Genomic DNA, 24,895 nt, shown 5'->3' with positions numbered 1-24,895 from the left:
GAGACTATAGATGTGGTTCCCAAAGTGTGGTCCCTGGAACAGTAAAATCAGTATCACCTGGAACTTACTAAGAATCAAAACACTTATGTTCCACCCTAGATGCACTGAATTAGAAACTGGGGCAGGGTCCAAAAATGGGGTGTTAATTCGCTTATTTATCAAATAATTCTGATGCATGTTCAAGTCTGAGATGCACTGGATTAGAGGAGAGTAGAGCTAAGTGACAAAGAAACACCTTCCTGGTGATAGCATCATCTGAACACCTGGATCCCACCATGCCTGAAGCCAAACTCTAGTCCCAGACTTTTCAGATCTGTGAGCAACACATTTCCCCTTGTTGCTTCGGCCGGTTTGGGTTTCTGGCCCTTGCTGTTAACCGTGAACACCGACACGTGCTATGAGACGCTGGACTTTGGCAGAATGGTCTTTCTGCAGCGGGTCTTCTTGACAGCAATGCTAACTGCAGGGCTGTCAGGCCTTCTAATTCACTCATGCTGAGGGGTGTTACTTTACTTCTACGTTGGCAGCTTGTCTGGGAAAAGTGGTTCAGATATATCACTTCCCTAAAGCACTCTGACACCTTGGACAGTAAACTTTCTACATTAAAGACTAACGTTCTCTCACCCGCAACAAGACAACAGGTCCTTTCCTGGAAGGCTATTTGATCGAGACCAAAGTAATCCAAGACATGAGGCCCTTTCATTAGAAGCAGGGATAATTATAGTGATAGAGGGGAATTAAACTCTTGTGGAGTTGCCTCATATGTACATTTAATTGACACAAATTCAATTTTATGACTTCGGCCACAGATAAAGGGACAAGGAGAGAAATAACTCTTTTAAGAGTGCAGGCCATAGGTTATACTTATGGTAATGGCTAGCTAGCTAGCTAATCCAGATCAACCCATCCCTGGAACATAAGCAGAAAACCTGGACCAAATAGTATTAGGAAACTCTGTTTATAAAGAGAAATCTGTCTGAAGGCATGGGGAGTGAATAAGACTATGAAGGGTTATAGGCAGGAAATGAGAAACCCAGAGAGGTGAACTCAGCACCTGGGAAGTGCTTCCCCTCAAGGTGCTGCTGATTCTAAGAGCTGCTGCAAAGCTGAGGAACTGAACAGAGCTGGTGACAGACTTGGGGCTACAGTCTGAGAGTCAGGGTGACCCAGAAATAGTCAAGAGTGAAGGGCACAGCAGTATAAGCAAATCCAAATTACAGTTGACTACTGTAACAACAACAGTAATAATGATGATGTCTGGTGAGGTTTAATATTTACAGAGAATTAAAATGCATGACAATAAGCATTTAATTTTGGAAAGGGGTAAATGGAGTTAGACTTGTAAGGTCTCCACCAAATGAGAAGCAGTAAACTTGCTAATTTAAAGGAGTCACTAATAATTCAAGAATGCATGTTGCAATCTCTGGTAATGACTAAAAGATAATAAAAGAATGTATAACTAACAAGCTAATAAAGAAAAAAGAGGGATAATATAAAGTAATCAGTTCAGAATAGGGCAAGAAAGGAGAGGAAAAGGAACATAAAAGAGGCGGAACAAATAAAAAAAACAATAAGATGGTAGATTTAAAATCAAATCTATCAGCAATTACATTAAATGTAAATGGACTAAATGTGCCCATTACAACACATAGATTGTTAGAGGATAAAAATAAAAACCAATTACATGTTGTTTATAAGAGATAAACCCCAGTGTAAGGATGCAGAAAGTTTGAAAATAAGAGGATGAAAAAGGATGCACCACATAGAAGATTAAAAAAAGAGAAAGACAATATACTACATAAACAATAACCAAAAGAAAGCTGGTTGACTTAAAGACAAAAGCATTTTTAGAGTAAAAAAGAGACAATACATGGTGATAAAAGGTTCAGTTCACCAGAAGATATAAAAAGGCTGATTTTGTATGCCCCTCACAAAAGACATCCCGCCACAAACAGAAAGTAAAGCATCTAAGCAGTACAGATTTTTCCTGGAAGAGGGTAAGTGGGTTTGATTCTTCTGTCCTTGCAGCAAGTCAAGGTCCTGTGCCTCTGGAGGCAAGGACCTCCCAGGGACCTCAGCGTAATGCCAGTGCTTAAAAACACATTTTTTTCTACAACCCAGGCTCTAAACATATCCAACTGCTTCATCTGGGGCTCAGCCAAGAAGCTTTGGTCGTCCCCACCCTGGAGGAGCAACGACTCTCTTGGGCTTAAGGAAAGATAATATGTCTCTATGGGGGTTTCTAGATAGAGCTGCATATATGCTACACTTGGTCATCAGCTGGAGGGATTTCAAGGGCAGATTGGGCACCTGTGCCTCTTTGACCTTTGGAACCTCATCCGTGTGTGACATGTGGCTCCAATGGCATCCCGTTTCAGTGTGAGGGTTGTGCAACACAATGGTTTTCAACTTTCTTTTCTTCAAATTCGGCTTCTGTAGGAGCATGCACTTTTATCAGATAAAGGCTGAGCTCCAAATCTGTTGAAAATGAGGATTCCACCACCTCAGTCCTCTTTAAGGGAGTCAATGGGACAAGCTAAGAATCACGTACCGGGGACAGCTGGTAATCCGATATTTATCAGATGGACCCACTGTGTATGCGAAGGCACGCTTCTTTGCCACGATGGCCAGGAAGCTCACGGTCACGACTGCGACCCCACCTCAGGCATTCATTTGTTTATCCCCTGGTGTCATCTTATTGTTCCTACTCTTGTTTTCCCTTTACCTTCATTTCCTTACATATTTGTTAAAATCTTCTTGCACTACCCAATTTGTTATGTCAGAACTTCCTGGAGAAAAGCAGATTATAAATAATTAATGAAGCTCCACTTCTCAAAATGCTACACATCAAGGTATGTGTTACCTGTTGACTTGTTGAAAACAAACCCCTAGGACCTGTGGATGTCACCTTGTTTGGAAATAGTGTCTTTGCTGATGACCAGGTTAAGATGAGGTCGTTAGGGTGGGCCTCAATCGAACATGACTGGTGTCCTTATAAAAAAGAGTAAACTTGAACCTAGAGACAGATGTGTACACAGGAAAGCACCAGGTAAACGTTGGAATTATGTTGTCACAAAGCAAGGAACTATCAGAAGGTAGAGAGGTGCCAGAGCAGATTCATCCCTAGTGCTTTCAGAAGGAACATGGTCCTGCTGACACCTTGATTTTGGACTTCCCAACCTCCAGAAATAGGATAATAACTGTCTACTGTGTAAACCAATTAGCTCTTGGTACTTTGTCACAACAGCCTAGGAAACTAATACAGTATTCAAAATGACTTTACTTGATACGTGATTTAACTTTAAAAATAATAACAGTTAGCGGACTTCCCTGGTGGTCCAGTGGTTGAGAATCCGCCTTCCAATGCAGGGGACACAGGGTCAAGCCCTGATTAGGGAACTAAGATCCCACATGGCACCGGAAATTAAGCCTGCATGCCACAACTAAGAAATAAGGCAGCCAAATAAATAAGTAAATAAGTATTTAAAAAATACTGTTATATATTTATATTACTGAATATTAGAAAAAATAGACCAAGTGACTCCAACCAGTGGGCTTTAGGTATGTCATTCTTTAGGACTAGGCGGGTGTATGTGCGTTATAAGCCAACAGCAGTTTAGTTGGCACCTGAGGGGCCATGTGATAGAGTGGTTAGGGACAGATACTCGGCAGCCAGGCTTTTAAGATTCCTTAACCTCTCTGTGCCTGAGTTTCCTCTGTATAATAGTATTGATTATAGCAGTACCTACTACACAGGGTTGTTTGGGTGATTAAATGTAAGATTAACATATGTGGTACAAAACACAGCCTGGGAGCTGATTCAGGGGGTTTATAAGTGCTGGCTCTTCATTGTATTACCCAGAAATGTAAATATCTAGTGATCACAGCCCACACATAAAGGAGGGAGGTCCCAGGGAGCCCAGTAGGCAACCAGGAAGGGTGCTTGACCACCACCAGGCTGCTCCCACTCTATCAGGGCCTCTGGAAGGTTCCTACACCATGGCACACTACCTTTGGCTTCATTTCCCACCTTGTTCTGGAGAAATTTAAAAGCCGTTACTAACTTTTCATGTGGAGCGAACACCAGCAGTACAGACTGGAGTCCTGGCGAGCTGAGCAGCAGTCAGTGGAGCCAGTCTGGGTGTAGAAGGCACGATGGCCCAGGAATCGTTACCCTCTCCACCAGCTGACCTTCAACAAGGGCTTGCTTTGAGCCGGGTGTTCCTCTAAGCTGACTACCCATCCAGCCTTTTAATCCTTATAGTGACCCTCAGGGCAGAGTGCTCTTCTTTAAAAAAAAAAAATTTATTTATTTAGGCTGAGCTGGGCCTTTATTGCTCCAAGGGCTTTTCTCTAGTTGCCATGAGTGTGGGCTTCTCTCTAGGTGTGGTGTCCAGGCTTCTCATTGGGTGGCTTCTCTTGTTGTGGAGATTAGTTGCTCCCAGGCATATGGAATCTTCCCAGATTAAGGGTTCAACCCATATCTCCTGCACTGGCAGGCAGATTCTTAAGCACTGAGCCACCAGGGAAGCCCCAGAGTGCTTTTCTTAGCTCCATTTGAGAGGTGGGCCAAGGAGGCCCAGAGAGGTTAAGTAACCTGCCCAAGGTCACAGAGCTGGTAGGCAGAAGGGCAGGATTTGTACCAGGTGGTCAGGCTGCAGAGTCTGCCAGGTCTATTTTCTGCCAGGGTTGCTGGGCTGGTGGGCTGTCAGCCCAGAGCTGCTGGTGGCCCTCTCACCACGTCTAAGAGCTTTTCTGAGAATGAAGGGCAAAAAGGAGAAAGCTGAGCCGGGAGGTGGGGAGAGGCAGACTGCTGACACATTTTAATCACTGGGTCCGGCTGCGCCCGTGATCACACCACCTTCAGAAGTTCATTTACATGGATTGATGTAGATGCTTTCCCTTCAGTCCACTCTTTTTATCACTTGCTATCTAGAACGCCTTGTCTTGGACTTCCCTGGTGGTCCGGTGGTTAAGAATCTGCCAGCCAATGCAGGGGACACGGGTTTGATTCCTGGTCTGGGAAGATTCCACATGCTGCAGAGCAACTAAGCCCGAGAACCACAACTGCTGCAGCCCTCGAGCCCTAGAGCCTGTGCTTAGCAAGGAGAAAAACCACCACAGTGAGAAGCCTGTGCCCCACAACCAGCCTGCACAGCAGTGAGGACCCGGTGCAGCCAAAAATAAAAGTAAGAAAATTGAAAAAAAAAAAAAAGATAAAACATCTTGTCTTGTATTAGTATAGTGCTTTCTCTCAGTTGGGTGGGGTTTGATAAGGGTTAATCACCGAATGCCTGGGTGCCCCCTGCTCACAATCCCCTGGCCAGACCTCCAACCGTGACCCCCAGAGCCAGAGCTCTCAAGGGTCAACACAGCTCACACCCAGGACTGAAAGGAGGGTCCCTCATCCACCCTGGGACGGGGAGCAGGCTTCTGCTCAGCACTGCCCACGCACCCCCCACCCCCACCCCCGCAGCCAAGTGGTGCTCCACTTGCCCAGGGACCTTGCTTGGTGATGAAGCCAGTTTTGGCTCCTTCCCTTTCCAGCCCTCTTCCAGGAACCACCTTCCAATTCGATGACTTGTTCTGGAATCCTTATCTCAGAGTCTGGTTCTGGGGAATCTAAACCAAGACAATATTCACATAGCAGGGAGCAAACGCTCAGTAAAGTGGAAGGACTGTGGCCCCTTCTTCTGCCTCCTACCATCTGCCTGAGCTACTTGGAAAAGAGCTTCAAGCTTGGAGTGCACTGGTCTAGGCCTGGGTGGGGCTAGTGGTTAAGAACCCGCCTGCCAATGCTGGAGATGCCTGGGTGGGGAAGACCCCCTGGAGGAGGGTATGGCAACCCACCAGTATTCTTGCCTGGAGGATTCCATGGACAGAGGAGCCTGGTGGGCTATAGTCCATGGAGTCGCAAAGAGTTGGACACGACTGAAGTGACTTAGCATGCACACACACGTATATAAACTATATAATGTATATAAGTACATTATAAGTAAACATATAGTAAATATAATAATTGCTTACAGTGGTGGCTGGCTCAAGGCAAGTGCTCAATTATTAGACACCCTGATTTCATTAAAAGGGTATCAGATGAATCTTTCACCATAAACTCCTTTGTACCTTTAGAATGTAGTATCATCTACAAGCATTGTTATCCATGTAAAGTAAGAAAATTCATTTAAAAGTAAAAAGAAAAATAAAACAAACTTTCAATCATAACCACATCTTAGCTATAGACCCAGAAAGTAACTATGGCCATTAATTTTATGTGTCCACTCAACTGAGCCATGCAGAGTCCAGCTATTCAGTCAAAGCCAGTAGTCCTGTCTTGCCACAATTAGAGAAAGCCTGCGCACAGCAACAAAGCCCCAGCACAACCAAAAATAATAAAATAAATTAACTAATTCTAAAGAAGTAAAAACATAAATTTCTCCCTATAAATATATATATCCCACTGGTTCAGTTTCTCTGGAGACGTTTTTCTTTTTCAAAGTTTTTCTTTTTCTTTTTTAATGTGGACTATTTTAAAAGTTTGTATTGAATTTGCTACAATATTGCTTCTGTTGCGTGTTTTGATTTTTGGGGGGCCACAAGGAATATGGGATCTTAGTTCCCAGACCAGGAATAGAACCTGCACTCCCTGCCTTGGAAGGCAAAGTCTTAACCACTGGACCACCAGGAAAGTCCTTCTCTAGAGACCTTGACGAATGATACGTTTGCTAAAGATCAGCTCAGTCCTGGGGAAGGAGGGTGATGAAGCAAGGACTCCTCCTTGATGGCACCCCAATGAGAGTGATGCAAGCCCAGTGCCAAGCCCGATCATGGACCCCGGAACTCTTACTTGAGCACGCCCTGTCTTGATCTGGGAACATGGTCGGGAGCTGGGGACTCAGGTGTGGCTCAGGTTTGCTGGGAATGAAGACCTCAGCGTTGTCCTTCCGCTTAGCAGACAAATTCCTTTCCTTTTTATTACCTGTAAAAAACACAATTGTTTATATGTCAAACACGGAGTGCCAGCAGAGATGGCACACTCTGCTCAGGCATCTGTTTACTTGTCTGTTCACTTATTCATTCAACAAATATTAATGGAACCCCTGCTCTGGCACCATGCTAGTTTGGAATTAGAGGTGTGAATAATGCAGACAACAAAATAAGTTTGCTGGTTTAAGTAACAGCTAAAAAAATAAATAGTACAAAGAACTATGAAGGTTTGAACATGACTCAGGTTTGGGGAGGGGGCTTCCCAGGTGGTGCCGTGGTAAAGAACCTGCCTGCCAATGCAGGGGATGCAAGAGACACGGGTTCAATCCCTGGATGGGGAAGATCCCCTGGAGAAGGAAGTGGCAACCCACTCCAGTGTTTTTGCCTGGAGAACTCCGTGGACAGAGGAGCCTGGTGGGGTCGCAAACATGACTGAGTGACTGAACATGAACACACGCACGCGAGTTTGGGGACAGTGGTTCCAGGGCTTTAGAACCAGCAGACGTTTAAGAACATGAGAAGACAGGGACTTTCCTGGTGGCCTGGTGGCTAAGACTCCACACTGTCAATGCAGGGGACCCGGGTTCAATCCGCAGTCAGGAAACTAGATTCCACAACCAAGAGTTCACAAGCCATAACGAAGAGCAGAGATCCTGAGTGCTGCAGCTAAGACCCAGCACAGCCAAATAAATAAACAGTAAACAAAGAAGAACGTGAGAGGACATGCTTGGGAAAGCAGTCCGGTGGGCAGCGAGGCAGGTGGCTAAATGGACTAAAGAGAAAAATCAGGGAGAAGAGTGTAGTTCCCGGACTTGGGAACCCCCAACCTGGGAAGGCAGAAAGCCTTGGGAAGTTTCTGCTAAAATTCCGAGGAAATCCTGGGGTCTGTGATGGCCCAAAGGAGTGAAGCCCCAGAATCAAGGGCCCCGTGGGATTCTTGGCAGCTCAGGGTAGATAATGGGGACGTGGGTGAGGTCTATCTGATTTGCACTAACTTCTCTGCCATTCCCCCCTTGACTTTGTGAAGGGCATATGTTTCTCTACACTTTCTAAAGTGGCTGGTCCCTGGTTGTCCTGACACCCTGGACCCAAGGGCAGACCTGTGTGTGTGTGAGCCAGAACCCACCATGTCCAATGAGACATGAAGAAGAAAGGAGAAGGGCCAATGCTCAAATGAAGACTGACTGCCCAAGTGCTGAAAATATGCTGCTGATGGTAAGAATGACTGCTAGCATATATTCAGTTCTCCTCCAGACGACCCGGCACGGGGTCAGGCCCTTGGCACACGCTTTCTAGTGTACTTCCCTTGCCAGCCATCCTAGTGAGTGGAGGGTAGGCAGAATAATGGACCTCAAAATTGGCCACATCCTAATTCCCGGAAGCTGTGAATGTGTTAGGCGACAAAGCAAAGGGGAATTAACTGTGCTAATCAGCTGACCTTAAACTAGGGAGGTTATCTTGGATTATCCTGCTGGACACAATGTAATTACATGGGTCCTTAAAAGTGGGCTTCCCTTGTGGCTCAGATGGTAAAGAATCCGCCTGCAGTGTAGGAGACTTGGGTTCGATCCCTGGATTGGGAAGGTCCCCTGGAGAAGGAAAAGGCTACCCACTCCAGCATTCTGGCCTGGAGAATTCCATGGACTGTATAGTCCATGGCGTCACAAAGAGTCGGACACAACTGAGCAACTTTCACTCACTTCATTTAAAAGTGGAAGAGGGATGCAGTTTCAGCTGAGGATGATGAAAAAGCTTCTGGTGAAAGACAGTGGTGATGGTTACATAGAGTGTGAGTCTACTTCATGACACCAATTTGTGCTCTAAAAAACAGTGAAGAAGGGAGCAGGGGGACATGGGTTCAGTACCTGGTCCGAGAAGATTCCACATGCCGCAGGGCAACTAAGCCCGTAGGCCACAAAAAGAGAAGCCGCCGCAACTAGAGAGTTGCCTCCGAATGCAGCAACGAAGACTCAGTGCAGCCAAAAGCAAATTAATACATTTTTTTAAATGGTGGAGAAGGTAAAAGAATAGAAATGTTATGTGTAGAATGTTACAATATTATATACAGAACATTATAATAATAAAGAAAGGTTATGTATATTTTACCACAATAAAACACACACAAGTGCAAAAGGGCTGCTGATGAGGAGGGTCAAAGGGACATGTGACTACAGAAGAAAGCCACAGAGAGGCAATGTTGCTAGCTTTGGAGGTGGAGGAAGGAGCCAGGAGCCAAGGTGCGAACCCGAAGCTGGAAAAGGCAAGGAAACAGGTTCTCCCCTGGAGCCTCCTGTTGACACTGTGATTTTAGCCCATCACAGGTACAACCCACAGAACTATAAGATAATAAATTTGCATTGTTTTGCTCATTTGCTACAGCAGCCATTGAAAACTGATACATACTATTGCAGACTAAGGCACTGAGGTTCAAGTCATTTTTCCAAGGTCACAGAGCTAGGAAGTGATGGAATCAGGGTTTGAGCCCTCCCCTTAACCACTTTTGGCTTCCCTGGTGGCTCAGGTGGTAGAGAATCTGCCTGCAGTGCAGGAGACCCTGGTTTGATCCCTAGGTTGGGAAGACCCCCTGGGGAAGGAAATGGCTACCCATTCCAGTATTCTTGCACTGGAAATCCCATGGACAGAGGAGCCTGGCAGGCTACAGTCCAAGAGATCGCAGAGTCGAACACAACTGAGCAACTCAAAGCAACTTAACTGAGCAACTGCACACTTGCTTAACCACTTTATTGCCTTCCTACCGGCTCCCTCTTCTCCAAAAGATGGCCCTCCGGCAGTTGCGGAGGTCTACCTTGGCCATCAGAAGGCTATACAAGGCTATTTCCTAGGGCACCAAAGGACCCAGCCTCTTGGTGCAACCCTGGAACCCTCATGTCTTTATGGAAAGTAGGCTGGGACATTCGTGTTGCACCATGTTCCCGCCTGCCCCTCCCTCCTCTCCCAGGCTCACTCAGCTCCAGCCACATGCCCTTTCTCTGTCCTCAGGTACACCAAGCTCTTTCCCTGTTCAAACCCTTTATGCTTGCTGTTCCCTGGACCTGGAAGGCTGTTCCCGTGGCTGCCCCCTTCTCCTCATTCCTGATTTAAACATCACCTCCTCTGAGAAGGCTGTTCTCACCATTCCAGCTACCAGCATCCTTCTCTCACCCTGATTCCCCAGCCAGTGTCCTGTCTTATAACATTCACAACTTTCAAGACCATCGGGGTACCATTCTTTCCTCCTCCCTGAATTTCTAACCTGACCCTGACCCAACTCTCCCCTTTCCAGTTACTGGAAAAATAACTTCTGCCTTTCTCTGTGCCACTCACTCACTGCTCCTTGCTCACCAGGAGGATGACTAGGATGGGAGAGAGTGGGGGCAGGAAGCCATCGGGGCTTAGTCCTCCCCTCTGGGCAGGGGAGGGGGGCAGGGGTTGCCCTCAGGTCACATGGTCCCCTTCCAGATGCCATTAGCTTCTGGGGCCAGGGCTTTGTCTATAGCGGAGGGGCAGTACTGCCTACCCACCAATCCTTGGAAAGGTGATCATTTGCTCCTCATCTATCCCATGGCTATCTCTCATTTGTTTCACAACTTGGAAGGGGAAACAGAGGGGCCTGGGGTTACTTACTGGATTCTCAAAGCCCAGTCACCACTTTGTAATCTCACCTGGTTTATTTATTTAGCCTTAGGCAGGAGGAGAAAGGGATGACAGAGGATGAGATGGTTGGATGGCATCACTGACTTGATGGACATGAATTTGAACAAGCTCCAGGAGTTGGTGAGGGACAGGGAAGCCTGGTGTCTATGCAGTCCATGGGGTCTCAAAGAGTCGGACACGACTGAGCAACTGAGCTGAACTGAACTGAACTGGAAGGTTAACAGTACAGGCTCTGGGCTCAAACTGCTGCAGATTCACTTCTGCTCTGCTCCTTCCTGGCTGTGTGACCTTGGATGAGTTATTTGACATCTCTGTGCTTCATTCTCCCCATCGGCAAAAAAGTGCAATGACAAGACTTTCCTTGGGTTTGTGGTGAGGATTGAATGACGGATTATATGTAAAGCCATTGGAACAGTGGTTGGCTCATATCAGTAACAACTCAGTGTTGGCAGTTGTTATTATTTATCTGGTTATGTGCTTATTGTCAGGGTTCCCAGATGATACTAGTGATAAAGAACCCGCCTGCTAATGCAGGAAATGTAAGAGACGTAGGTTTGATCCCTAGGTCAGGAAGATCCCCCAAAGGAGGGCATGGCAACCTACTCCAATACTCTTGCCTGGAGAATCCCCATGAATAGAAGAGCCCAGTGAGCTATCATCCATGGGGTTGCTAAGAGTCAGACATGACTAAGCAACTAAGCATGTACGCATGCTTACTGTCTGTTTTCTCTGCTAGGATTATGTGATGTAGGAGAATGACTGGGCTCGTCCTGTCCTGGCATAGTACCTGGGCCATGATACGTGCCCAGGAGATGAATGAAGGAACAGCCCAGAACCAGGTATACCTTTTCAGGTTACTGCTGACTGCTCTTGAGTAAATGCTCAGGAGTGGCTCAGAACTCCAATCCTATGCCAGAGTTTGGGGGGACCTTGTAACAGGCCTCCTGCTTGCTCCCCTCTTGGGAGCCTCTCCCCTGCTGAAGCTAAGAAGCTGCAGATGAAAGCAGTGGCTGAGGGTGGCAGTAGGGGGCATGTGCCCTGCCCTCCACCCCCAGCAGACATCACCATGATCAATGTGGGGCCTGCCAAGCAATCTGTTAAAAAATGTAAAATGGCAAAAAGTGAAGTTCTCTCTTTCCGCTTATGGGAAAGTATCACTCTTAAGGGCTTCCCCAGCGGCTCAGCAGTAAAAGAATTGACCTGCAATGCAGGAGACCCAGGTTTGATCTCTGGGTCGGGAAGATCCCCTGGAGAAGGGAATGGCTACCCACTCCAGTATTCTTGCTGGCAAATCCCATGGACAGAGGAGCCTGGTAGGGTGAGGGGGCTACAGTCCATGGGGTAGCAGAGTCAGGCATGACTTAGGGACTAAACAACAACGACTGTTAAACTGCCTGGGGTCCAGCTGCTCTCCTTCAATGACCTAGTCTTTCATACCTGGAAGTGAATGTCATGCTCACACCACATCCCCCACTTCCAGGACAGGGGCCCAGTCAATCTCTTCACAGCCTTTCCCTCCTTCTGTCCCCTTGGAGGAAATACAGCCACAGCAAGGAGGCAGCCCCAGTGGGTCTCGCTCAGAAGTGCATCAACACTCCCCTGATCACCAGATGCTTTAGCAGGGCGGCACGAAAGTGTCAGTTGCTCAGCTGTGTCTGACTCTTTGCGACCGCATGGACTGTAGCCCAGCAGGCTCTTCTGTCCATGGATTTCTCCAGGCCAGAAATGGAGTGGGTTTCCATTTCCTCCTCCAAGGGAACTTCCTGACACAGAGATTGAACCCAGGTCTCCTGCATTGCAGGCAGATTCTTTACTGTATGAGCTACCCAGCAGGTGGGGTTGGGGCAGGGGTGGGCGGAGGGGGCATAAGTCTTTGCTTTACTTGACAAAGATCCCTGAATGACCTGAATGTGCCAGGTGAGGGCTGCATGCTGGAGATGCAATGGAGGGGAAGAGCTAGACTGTGCCCTGGTGGTGGAGCTCACAGGCCAGAGGGGAAGAAAGGCAACTGGGGGCAGGGAGACCAGGGCCAGATGATGCTACAGGAGCAGAGGAGGCAGCAACCTAGCTTGCTGGGATGGGAGTGTTAAGAAGGCTTCCTAGAGGAAGCAGCCTCTGGGAAAGGCAAGGAGCTGGGTTTCATGGGTCAGAGTGGAGAAGAAAGGAAAGGTAGTGATCTCTGTGGAGGGAACAGCCCAGCAAGGAGGAGAGAGCATGTCCAAGGGACAAATGTTCTCCTGTCTGCAGACCTCAACTGTGAGGTGTAGATTTTCCAGATCTGCCTGTTATTATGTCCCCTCCAAGACTCATATGGTCAAGTCCTAATCCCCAGCAACTCAGAATGTGACTGTGTTTGGAGATAGCATCTCTAGAGAGCTAGTTAAGGTATTAATAAAATGAGGCCTTTAGAGTAGGCGCTAATCCAACATGACTGGTTTCCTTATAAGAAAAGGAGATAGGACCCAAGAACAGGGGACTTCCCTGGTGATCCAGTAGTTAGGATTCAGTGCTTCTAATGCAGGGGGCCCAGGTTCGATCCCTGGTCTGGGAACTAGAGTCTACATGTGGCAACTAAGAGTTTGCATGGTGCAACTAAAGATATTGCATGCTCCAATGAAGACCCAGTGCAGCCAAATAAAAATAAATAAATAAGATAAGGTCATAGGAAAAAAAAAAAAAAGACACAGGAACACACAGAGGGAAGTCCAGGTAAGGACACAAGGAGAAAGTGGCCATCTGCAATCCAAGGATAGAAGCCATAGAAGACACCAAGTTTGCCGACACCCTAATCTTGGACTCCAAGCCTCCATAACTATGAAAAAATACATAACTGTGACTGTTGAAGCCACCTCTGGTCTGTGTACTTTGTTATAGCATCCTGAGCAGACCAGTGTGCTCACTGCCTGACTTCAAATACTCCCTTATTTCTTTTCTTTGGTTCACCCAGTTTGGGGAAAAATGAGCTCAGAATGGAGAGGGAGGAGGAAGCAGAGGCCATGCCAGCTGGGGATCAGAGACGAGGACTATTGTAGATGTGCCCCTCCCTGCCAAACCCACCGACTGTTTTGCTGACTTTACCTTCTAGGGTTTATTTTTTTTTAAGATTTTTTTTTTCATGTGGACCATTTTTAAAGTCTTTGTAGAATCTGTTACAATATTGCTTCTGTTTTATGTTTGTTTGTTTGCTTTTTGCTGCAAGGCATGTTGCATCTTAGCTCCCCGACCAAGGATCAGACTCAGAACCCCGGCACTGGAAGGTGAAGTCTCAATCGCTGGGCTGCCAGGGATGTCCCTTCTAGGGTCTTTCCTGAAAAGCCTTCTCTAGTGGACCACTGCCATGGGTGCCCATCTGTTTTCCTTCTCCCTCAGATGCTCTTTGATTTTTTTCTTTGGAAACTCCTATCTCTCTCCATGTGGTCTGGGTGGTGATACTCATACCCCCAGTACTGTCGGCTGGACCTGGCCAATCAGAGCCACGGTGACTAGTTCAGAGATGCCACCCCGTATGGGTTCAGGAGCCACGCCTAGGGATTTTCTAGAACTTTTAGGAAGAAAAATCCACTTTCTGATCAAGCTGCAAAGCCAGTGTCTCAATTCTGTGTCTATATGTGGAGAACCCATGTAAGGATGGTACCAAGATGAAAGAAGGCAGAGATAAGAGGAAGAAGGGGAGGGGAGGAGGGAGGAGGAGAAGAGATATGAGTCCTGCTATAGTCCTGGAAATAAACCCACAATACTCATTGGAAGGACTGATGCCGAAGTTGAAGCACCAATACTTTGACCACCTGATGCAAAGAACCGACTCACTGGAAAAGACCCTGATGCTGGGAAAGATTAAGAGTAGGAGGAGAAGGGAGTAACAGAGGATGAGACGGTTAGATCACATCACCAACTCAATGGACATGAATTTGAGCAAACTTCGGGAGATAGCGGAGGATAGAGGTGCCTGGCCTGCTACAATTCATGGGGTGGCAAAGAGTCAGACATGGTTTAGCGACTGAATAACAGCAACAACACAGTCCTGGACTCCTCAGTTATCCAGGTCAATAAACAGTCCCTTTCGCTTAAGTCAGTTTCATCAGCCAGTTGATGTGTAGATGCTGATAAACATCCTACAATGCGGAGGACAGCCCCCCCACAACTATCTGCCAGACTTTACCATCTGGAATTTCAGGGTCATTTGTAAGCTTTTGGGAGCCTTCACCTTTGGCAGTCAGCAGAGACCTGAACTGATATACACCCTGGCCTGTGAGACAGTCTACGCAAAGCTGAAAATCAAAGTACCACTGGAAATTTAAGCCCTGCTATTAGAGACATCAAAGGCAAAGAAATGCCACATAAGACAGAGCTTACTTTTGGAAGTCGGGTTAAATTCCAGCACTATGAGGGTGTCTGGGCCCTGGGGAGAGCGTTCTTCTGTCTCCGGGTCCTCGGGAGCATCTTTCTGCACTGAGTCCCTTCGGGAAAGAGGGGAGTCATCTCTGGGACAGCCCACCAGCACCTGCTCCTCAGGCTCTGGCTCAGGGAGTACATCTTCTTCGATAGAGTCATACTCATCACTGGAACCATCCTTTTCTTTCCTTTGTAGATTGACACTAAGTTCCAGGCTTTTTCTTAGCTCCTGCCAAAGTCAAGAAGAGAAGGAAAAAAATGAAATATGTCCCTTTGAGGAAAAACGCCTTTGAAAATAGATCACAGGAATCAAAGAACTATTTCCATCAAACTAACATTTACTAAAGCCGTCTCAACCCATGTGTCATCCTCACTTTGAAGATGAGAAAATAAAGGGGCAACGAGCAACTCCCTTCTGGACTGAGCAACATTTATAGTACTAATTGTGGTTTCACACGCTGAGGATGCCACTCAACTGTGTGTGTAACAATTTTGACGTGGGGGCTTGTTAAAACAGATTGTGGAGTCCCAGCCCCTGAGTTTCCAATCCAGTGGGCCTGGGTGGGGCCTGAGAACTTGCATTTCTAACAAGGTGATGCTGATGCTGCTGGTCCAGGGACCACACCTTGACTATGAAATCCCAAAGGTCTCCAAATGATGCTGATATTCCAGGTAGTAAAATGTCTGGCAGATGGTTGTGGGGGGCTGCCCTGTACACTGAAGGATGTTTAGAGGCACCTATAAACACTGTAACATTTAGTTCTCAACTATAGTGGCTTGATTTTTTTTTTTGTATGTGTTTCATCTCCATGAGACTGTGGATTTACAATCTTGAGACCAAGCATTAAGATCTATACTTATGGTGATCAGAAAATTGATCCCTGAAGCCAAGATAATTTGGAAACAGAATAAGGGTACTCCTGCCTTTACACTGGGACAAAAGTATACCCTGGACTGTCTGGGGAAACCAGTGTGTTTTGTCAGTCTAGCTGTGCTCTCCCTGTAGCTTTTGTCATAATTAACATAGATGTGAGACCATGAGAAACAGTCAAGTTTACGGTTGACCATAAAGTTAAGAGCTGTGTGGCAGGCTGAATGATGGGGCTTCCCTGGTAGCTCAGCTGGTAAAGAATCCACCTGCAATGCAGGAGACCCCAGTTTGATTCCTGGGTCGGGAAGATCCCCTGGAGAAGGAATAGGCTACCTCCTCCAGCATTCTTGCCTGGAGAATCCCATGGACAGAGGAGCCTGGCGGGCTACAGTCCATGCGGAGGCAAAAAGTTGGGCAAGACTGAGCGACTACGCACAGCACAGCACAGCCTGGCTAATGACTCCCCGAAGACGTTGAAGTCCTGATCCCTGGGCCCAGCAAATTTGTGAGGGCTCATGAAGGGAGACCATATAGAAAACTTTGATCATCTTAGAGAAATATATCCTCCTAAAAAGCCTGATGATAGAAATATGGACATCAAAGATGTTGCTGGTGAGGGTTCAGGAAATAAGCAACATGTTATTGGGAACTAAAGGGCAGAAAATCTTGTTATGCGGCAGCAGAATCTTAGCCAAGCTGTGTCCCATAGTTATGTGGAACTTTAAATGATACACTTGAATATTTAGCCGAAGAGAGTTCCAAGCAAAGAGTTAAAGATACAGTCTGGTCTCTTCTTGCTGCTTACAGTAAAATGCTGGAGGAAAGGGACAGACTGAGAAAAGAACTGTTAAGTAAAAAGGAACTGGGATTTGATGATTTGGGAAGCTCTCAGCCTATCCAGATCACAAAAGATGCTAAAATTAGGAAATTCACGGTTAGAAAGGCCTGGGTATAAGTGGCTGTGGCTCAGATGGTAAAGAATCCACCTGCACTGCAGGAGACCTGGGTTCAATCCCTGGGTTGGAAAGATCCCCTGGAGAAGGGTATGGCAACCCACTCCAGTATTTTTGCCTGGAAAATCTCCATGGGCAGAGGAGCCTGGTGGGCTACAGTCAATGGGGTTGCAAACAGTTGGACGTGACTGAGTGAGCACAGCACTGTTAGAAAAGCATGCTCTGGAGGAAAAATGAAGGGTGTGGCTGGGCAACCTTTGGCTAAAACCTCAGAAAGATCCACAGTTTAGAGTATTCAATAAAACTGAGGGTTCCTTGAAGAGATGAGACATGTGATTCATGAATCCCCTTAGACAGCTCAGTGGAAGCCAGGAACAGAGATAGGATTATCCAGGAAAGATCTGTGGTGGAGTCTCCTGTTCACTCTCTAGGAGTGAAGCCCAGAGACATACATAGGAAATTCACGCGACTTTTGAGAATGTCATACCAGCAGAAACACTGCCAGCCTGGACTGAATCAGAGGGAGAAAGGAAAAAATTAAAGAAAGCTGTCAGACTCCCAAAATTCTACAGGCAGGAAACAGGTTGATAAAACTGTGTAGCTGCAAACACACGCTACCCTTCATGGAAGAGGAAGAATGACTCTCAGGGTGGAACCATGGGCCCAGAGGGTGGAAACCTGGGCCACAGAGAATTATTCCCATGCCTTGAAACTTAATGGAGTTTGCCCAGTTGGATTTCAAAACTGCTTGGGTTTGGTGACTCTTTTGTTTGTTTGTTTTCCTTTAATTTTCTGTCTATTGTCATGAGAACATCTGTAATTGTAATACTGTGCCTGAACCACCACTGTATTTTGGAGCAGATAATTCATTTTCTAGTTTACAAGTTCACAGAGGGAGAGAAATTTTGTTCTAAGAAAAGTAACACTCATAGTCTCACTCCTACACAATTTAGATGTAAATGATGAGATTTGAGAGTTTTGAGAAGATGATACTTAGAAGATACTTTGGACTTAAGCTGGCACTATAATGGGTTGAGACGTTGGGGACCCTTCAGATGGATGGATGTATTTTGCATGTGGACATGAATCTTTCAGGGCCAGAGGGCAGACTGTTGTGGGTCCCAAAGATGTCCATGTTCTCATCCCCTGGATGATGAATGTCACCTTACGTGGCAAACAAACTTCGCAGATGTGATTAAGTTAATGATCTTGAGATGGGGAAGATTATCTTGGATATCTAGGGAGGGTCTATGTAATCCCAAGGGTCCTACTAAGAGGTGGCAGGAAGATCAGCATCAGAAGGAGAAGATTTAAGGATGGAAGCAGAGGTTAGGAAGGAGAGAAGATGCTGCACTGCTGGCCCAAAGGGAAGAAAGGGAACAAGCCAAGGAAGGTAGGTGGCCTCTAGAAGCTGGAAAAAGCAAGGGAATGGATTCTCCCCTAGAGCTTCTAGAAAGAACATAGGTCTGAGGATGTCTTGACTTTAGACCAGTGAAGCTGAACTTGGACTTCTGAGCTCTGTAACTTAAAGTAAACCACTAAGTTTGTGGTAAGCTGTTAACAACAACAATAAGAAACTTTTTTTGGGGGGAAGGGGGGTGCCGTGCCATGAGGCTTGAGGGACCTTAGTTTCCCAATCACTTGGCCAGATGGTGGCCTGGTGGCCAGACAGTAAGGAATCCACCTGCAATGCAGGAGACCCAGGTTCCATCCCTAGGTCAGGAAGATCCCTGGAGAAAGGAATGGTTACCCACTTTAGTATTTTTGCCTGGAGAATTTCAGGGACAGAGGAGCCTGGTGGGCTTCAGTCCAAGGGGTTAGGTTGCAAAGAGTTGTAAAGAGTTAGACGCGACTGAGTGACTAACACTTTCACTTTTTTACAGTTTCCCAATCAGGGATCAAACCCAACCCCCGGGCAACGAAAGCACCAAGTCCTAACCATTGGACCACCAGGGAATTTCCCAGGACACTAATGCAGCTATCTGCCTGTTACACCTCTCTTCCTCCCACCCTGCCCAATGTCAAGTATCAGTGCTATTTATTGAACAAATAGAACACTGCCTGGTACATAGTAGATGCTTGACAAATATTTGCTGAATGACTAATTTATGCCAGTGACTGGGTAGGGGTGGAGAGCACCCACCTGCCTCGGAGGTGACATTAGTGATGTGATTCATGGCAAGTAACTTAACGCCCCTGATCTGCATTTTGATATCCCTAAAAAATGAGCTAAAAAATCCTAACCTCGCTGAACTGTTTTATTAAAGTAGTGATGTGAACTGTGGATGATTCTGCACCCCCGGGGATATTTGGCAATGACTGGAGATGTTTTTGGTTGGAACTAGGGGAAGGGAGTGCTAGAGGCAACGGGTAGGTAAAGCTGCTAAACAGGGCTGCCGCTAAACATTCTAGACTGTACAGGACAGTTCCCACAACAAAGAATAATCTGGTCAAACGTCAGTGGTGGTGTGACTGGAAAAGCGTATGTGAAAGGGAGCACGTATTTACCAAAGGCATTTAAAAAGATAATAACAAGGTCTTCTAATTGAGTGTACTGACATGATCCATGCAACCTGCATGGATGCCAGACTGAGGTCGTGGCTCGGGTCTTCAAAGCCTGATTGTGGTGGGCAGTTGGAGGACAGAGTTACTGCTCCTCCACAGGGAAACATGAGTTCCTGGGTGGCCTGCTGTTTAACAGCAGAGGCACTGACTGTAAGGCAGTAATCCTTTACAGTGGAATAGTGCTCTCACTTTACAAAACAGTTTCAACTTCTTCTCTCATTTGATCCTCACAATAAGCCTGCAAGACAGGTGGGTGGGGTGAAAGTTACTCTAATGATAAAAATGAACTCCTGCTACAACAGGATGAGCGATTGGCTCCTGTTCTTAGCCCACTCTCCCCCCAATCTCAGACGGGGTCATCTTCAGTTTTATGTTCTGCTGAGGTGAAGGCAAGGCTGAGTGAGAAAACAGGGGGCAAACTCCTTGGGACTTCCCTGGTGGTCCAGTGGCAAAGACTTCCTGCTCCCAAATGCAGGGGGCCTGGGTTCCATCCCTGGTCAGGAACTAGATCCCACATGTTGGAACCAAGAGTCTGCATGATACAACTAAAAATCCCACATGCCACAATGAAGATCGAAGATCCCACGTACCACAACTAATACCCATGTACCGCAACTAAGACCCAGCACAGCCAAACACACAAATAAGTATTAAAAACAAACAAACAGTGGGCAACCCCTCTTTCTGCCTCCCTAGTGTTCTCATCCAGTTATGTGAGTCAAAATGATTAAACAGGTGCCAGCAAACTGGGAGATTCCTAGCTGGGAGACTACGGCACCTTCCAGAAAATCTTGATCAGTCCCAGGGCCCAGAATCCTGCCTACTAATGTCTAAGGCCGAGGAGAGCCATCCATCATCCACCCCCAGTTCTGGGAAATACTCCGGGAAATATCTGGATGGGATGTTAGGACTGAGCTTCCCTGGTGGCTCCACCGGTAAAGAATCCATTGCAGTGCAGGAGACTGCGGTTCAATCCCTGGATTGGGAAGATCCCCTGGAGAAGGAAAACCCACTCTAGTATTCTTGCCTCGAGAATCCCATGGACAGAGGAGCCTGGTACAGAGTTGGACACGACCAGGCAACTAACCCTTAGGATTCTAGAACCCACGGCCAGCTGAGCAGGTTCCCTCCAGCCTCTTCGTTACCTTCACCAGGTGGCAACCTCACAGTTTAAGTGACTGAATTTCTGGAGTCCCCCCAAGTTGGGGTCTATAAACTTCAAGCAGGTCCAACTTGTCACAATGATTAGATGGCAGAGTCATGACGTGTACCCTCAAGCCCTGATCCCTGCTCCTTCTAGATTAGAAGTGAAGCCGCACAGTCATGTCCGACTCTTTGCGACCCCATGGACAGTAGCCTACCAGGCCCCGCCATCCATGGGATTTTCCAGGCAAGAATACTGGAGTGGGCTGCCGTTTCTTTCTCCAGGGGATCTTCCCAACCCAGGGATCGAACCCGGGTCTCCTGCATTGCAGACAGTTTAACCTCTGCACCACCAGGGAAGCCCCCCTTCTAGATTATCCAGCCGTAAAACAGACACTTTCATGGTCCAACCAAGAGTGAAGAAGATGCGGCCACTGCTATCATCTTTTTATTTCCACACTCAGGCGTGCTGCACTAAGGGCTGAGGTAATGGTGGGGAGTAAGCAAAAGGAAAGCGAAAGTGTTAGTAGTTCAGTCGTGTCCTACTCTTTGCAACTCCATGGACTGTAGACCGCTAGGCTCCTCTGTCCATGGGATTTCCCAGGCAAGAATATTAGAGTGGGTTGCCAATCCCTTCTCCAGGGGATCTTCCTGACCCAGGGATCGAACCTCAGTCTCTTGCATTGCAGGCAGATTCATAACCATCTGAGCCACCAGAGAAGCAAGATGGCAAAGGCTCAGACAATCAACGCATAAAGAACAAGAAAAAGAAACAGGGGACTTCCCTGGTGCTCCCAATGCAGGGGGCCTGGGTTCAATCTCCAGTTAGGGAACTAGATTCTGCATGCCTGCAATGCCAACTAAAGTTCATTCATGCCATGATGAAGACTGAAGATCCCGTGTGCCATAACTAAGACCTGGCACAAAGATAAATATATAAATATATTTTTTAATTAGATAGATAAATATTTAGGTAAATATTTTTTTAATTTAAAAAAAATCACTACGGCTTTTGGATGCCAAGTGGATTCTGAGAGGTGGGTCAGGATGGAGGCAGGGCAGACAGTTGCAAGTAAAGAGGAAGGTGGTGGCAGAAGTGGGGATGGGAGATGCATTTTTGAGATGTATTTTGGAGGCCGAGACACAGAAATATTGACTAGAAATGAACCACGTGCATACTCTCCACTGCCATCCGTCTCGAAATTTATCCTTCAGCCTTCAGCAGCAAAGACTGTTGAGGCGTCATTTATAATAGAGAATGATCTGCATATTCATCTGTCAGAGATGGGTTACATTACTAATAGAGCAGGCGTCCATGGAGCTCCAGGCAGCCCTTACAGAGAATAAGGCAGCTCTTGTGTGCTTATTCACAAAAAAACAAGTTTAAGTAAAAGAAGCACGTTGATAAATGTACCTATAAACCTGATTTTTAAAATAATTATCATATTTATATGTATGAAAGTGAAAGTGTTAGTCCTTCCGTCGTGTCCAATTCTTTGCGATCCCATGGACTGTAGCCTGCCAGGGCTTCTCTGTCCATGGGATTCTCCAGGCAAGCAAACACCAGAGTGGGTAGCCTTTCCCTTCTCCAGGGGATCTTCCTGACCCAGGGATTGAATCCTTGTCTCCTGCATTGCAGGTGGATTCTTTACCATCTGAGCCACATACACATAGGCATACAAAAAGCCTGGAAAAATAAACATCAGACTATTAACAATATTCTTCATTGGGGGTAGCATTATGGGAGCTTTGTTTTACTTAAATGTTTTACCCTAAATGGCAATTAATTTTTATTTATATATTTTTGGTTGCGCTGGGTCTTCATTGCCATGCTCAGGCTTCTCATTGAGGCGGCCTTGCTTGTTGCAAAGCACAGGCTCTAGACGTGCGGGCTCAGTAGTTGGGGCTCTCAGGCTAGCTGCCCTGCAGCATGAGGAATCTTCTTGGATTAGGGATCAAACCCATGTCCTCTGCAATGGCAGGTGGATTCTAATTCGCTGTACCACCAGGGAAGCCCAGTTTTACTTAATTTTTCATTGTAGGCATTGTTCTCAATTTTATAAATAGAAAAAAAAAATTGGTATTTACATTTACATTTAAATCCTGCTCCTTCCTCCTGAAACTAAATTCCCTATAGGAGTGGTAGGAACTGTGGTGTGGAGGACCCTCAACAGTCAGTTGTCTGAAAACTCCCTGATCTCTAGCTCTGGAACATCTTCTCTCCAAAACAGTGATTCAGAAATGGGTGAGCAGTAGCACTTGACGCCATCAGATGATGGAACAGCCTGACTTCCTGTATCGAATCGACAGTGGTCCAGATTCGAGAGGAACAGCATCATCAATCTTAACAGGAAGAGACTGTGGGCATGTGGAGTTGGTGATGGACAGGGAAACCTGGCATGCTGCAGTCCATGGAGCTGCAAAGAGTCAGACACGACTGAGCGACTGAACTGAACTGAACTGAAATATACCACTCACAAGTCCTGCTCAGGAAGAACCTCCAGAGGACAAGATCCAAACAAAGAAAAGTAAAGTCAAAATAAAGAACATGGGGGCTTCCCCGGTGGTCTCGTGGTCAAGAATCCACCTTGCAATGCAAAGGACACCGGTTCGATCCCTGGTCAGGGAAGGTCGCACATGACTAGGGCAACTGAGCCCGGAGGGCCACACTCTAGAGTCTATGCTCTGCAATAAGAGAAGCCACCACAGTGAGAAGCCCTCTAACCGCAACTAGAGAGTAGCCCTCACTTGCTGCAACTAGAAAAAGCCCTTGCATAGCAATGAAGACCCAGTGCAGCCCAAAATAAATAAATAAGTATTTTTAAAAAAAACACACAGAGACCAGTAGACGCTGCGATGAAAGGTCTAACAGTGAACACTGACGCCGTTTAGTGATTAAAGACATACAGGGGACCCTTGAACAACACAAGGGGTTGGGGTGTTGACCCCCCCAAGGGGTTGAAAACCCATGCACTGCTCTCTCTGCCTCAAAAGCAAAGGAATTGATCAATGGCTTGCCCAAGAGCAAGAAGCTGAAGCAGTCTGGATAGATAAGGACTCAAATCCTAGTTCTTTTAATTCCACATATTGTGAGCTATAATGGAGCATAAACTCTTCCCTATACTTACAGATCTATAAAACAAAAATATAAGAACTGTATTTATTAAAAAAAAAAAAACCTGTGTACAAGTGGACCCATGCAGTTCAAACCCATGTTGTTTAAAGGTCAACTGTATTAGACAATCATGCGTATGCAGGTCACGAAATGTAACACTCTAAGCCTAAGCTCTTAGCTAAGCTCACAGAACTGGAAGAGGGCAGGCAGTGTGGGTGTACCCTGGCATCATTTTCCATAGCAGATGAGTCGGTTCAAATCCATCTTAAGTGGAAACAAGAGTTTTTTTTTTAAAATGGCAACACTGGCCTCTTAATATTTTGTTCATAATTTATTAAACTGATGGGATATTTTAAGAAATCTTACTTGTGATAAAGAAATCTGAATTTCAATCATCCCTTCTGTTTCAGTTTGGTTTTGCTCCTTTTAAACTAACTCAAATTTAAATGCCATAATTGTATTTACTATGTATATACACATATATAGTAAATATATATATATTATACATAAAAGGAGCCTAGATTCTGTATGGCTGCTATCTTCTTCACAAAGGAAAATAACACATTTGCTCACACTGAAAGAGCAAAATTTAGGAACCTAGGCCCTTATAATGCCCATGTGATTGAAAACCATCTGTTCCAGGGCAAAGGGGAGCTCAACTAAGTAGACACATTCCCTCGAGAAAGTTATTCAAACCCTTTCCATCTGGAAAGATGAGGACCTTGGGCTGGTGGCTTTGAAAGCCAACCTGCCGACACTTCAAAGGGACACCACGCTGGGCCATCTACCAGTAGCTTTGAAGCTATCATCCCGAAATGCCTCTGTGAAAACTTACTTTACAGCTTTGCTTCAAAACCTTGTTATATGCAATTTCAATGCTCAGCCCTTAAAATGTTCAGTTCAAGCCCTTTCAAAAGAAAGCCTTCTGCATGGAGGCCAGCTGCAAACACCACAGGTGGAAAGCAGATGACGGGGCAGTATACAAATTGGCCTCCTTGCTGGAGAGCCAGGGAGGAGACGGAGGGAAGGAAGGATGCTGGACCAGTAGCTAAAATGCAGCTGAGGGCTGATGGTCAGTGGATTCGTGCCTTACATTCCTGGTCTTCTCTCTTTTCTGTTGGGCTAGGAAAAGAGCAAAACCAGACAGGTCACCATAACACACAAAATGTCTGTAACAGTCGCGTGTGCATGTGTGTGCTGGTAGCGCACGCGTGCGTG

The 24,895-nt window shown here is 46.3% G+C and overlaps 1 protein-coding gene across 4 annotated transcripts in view; it reads right to left on the bottom strand.

Moving 5' to 3' along the window:
* Nucleotides 1–24,895, bottom strand: part of KATNIP (katanin interacting protein) — a 233,032-nt gene that overhangs the window by 105,358 nt on the left and 102,779 nt on the right. For all 4 annotated transcript variants that reach the window (XM_069570404.1, XM_069570402.1, XM_069570403.1 and 1 more), the window contains 2 exons: nt 14,992–15,259; nt 6,845–6,976 (listed from right to left, as the gene is read on the bottom strand). In XM_069570404.1, coding sequence (XP_069426505.1) covers nt 6,845–6,976; nt 14,992–15,259 — 400 coding nt within the window. The remainder of the gene's footprint in view (nt 1–6,844; nt 6,977–14,991; nt 15,260–24,895) is intronic.

This window comes from Ovis canadensis, chromosome 24, assembly GCF_042477335.2.
Source record: "Ovis canadensis isolate MfBH-ARS-UI-01 breed Bighorn chromosome 24, ARS-UI_OviCan_v2, whole genome shotgun sequence".
Lineage (NCBI taxonomy): Eukaryota > Metazoa > Chordata > Mammalia > Artiodactyla > Bovidae > Ovis > Ovis canadensis.
Note: the sequence above shows the minus strand (reverse complement) of the source record. Positions and strands in the feature narration are given on the sequence as shown.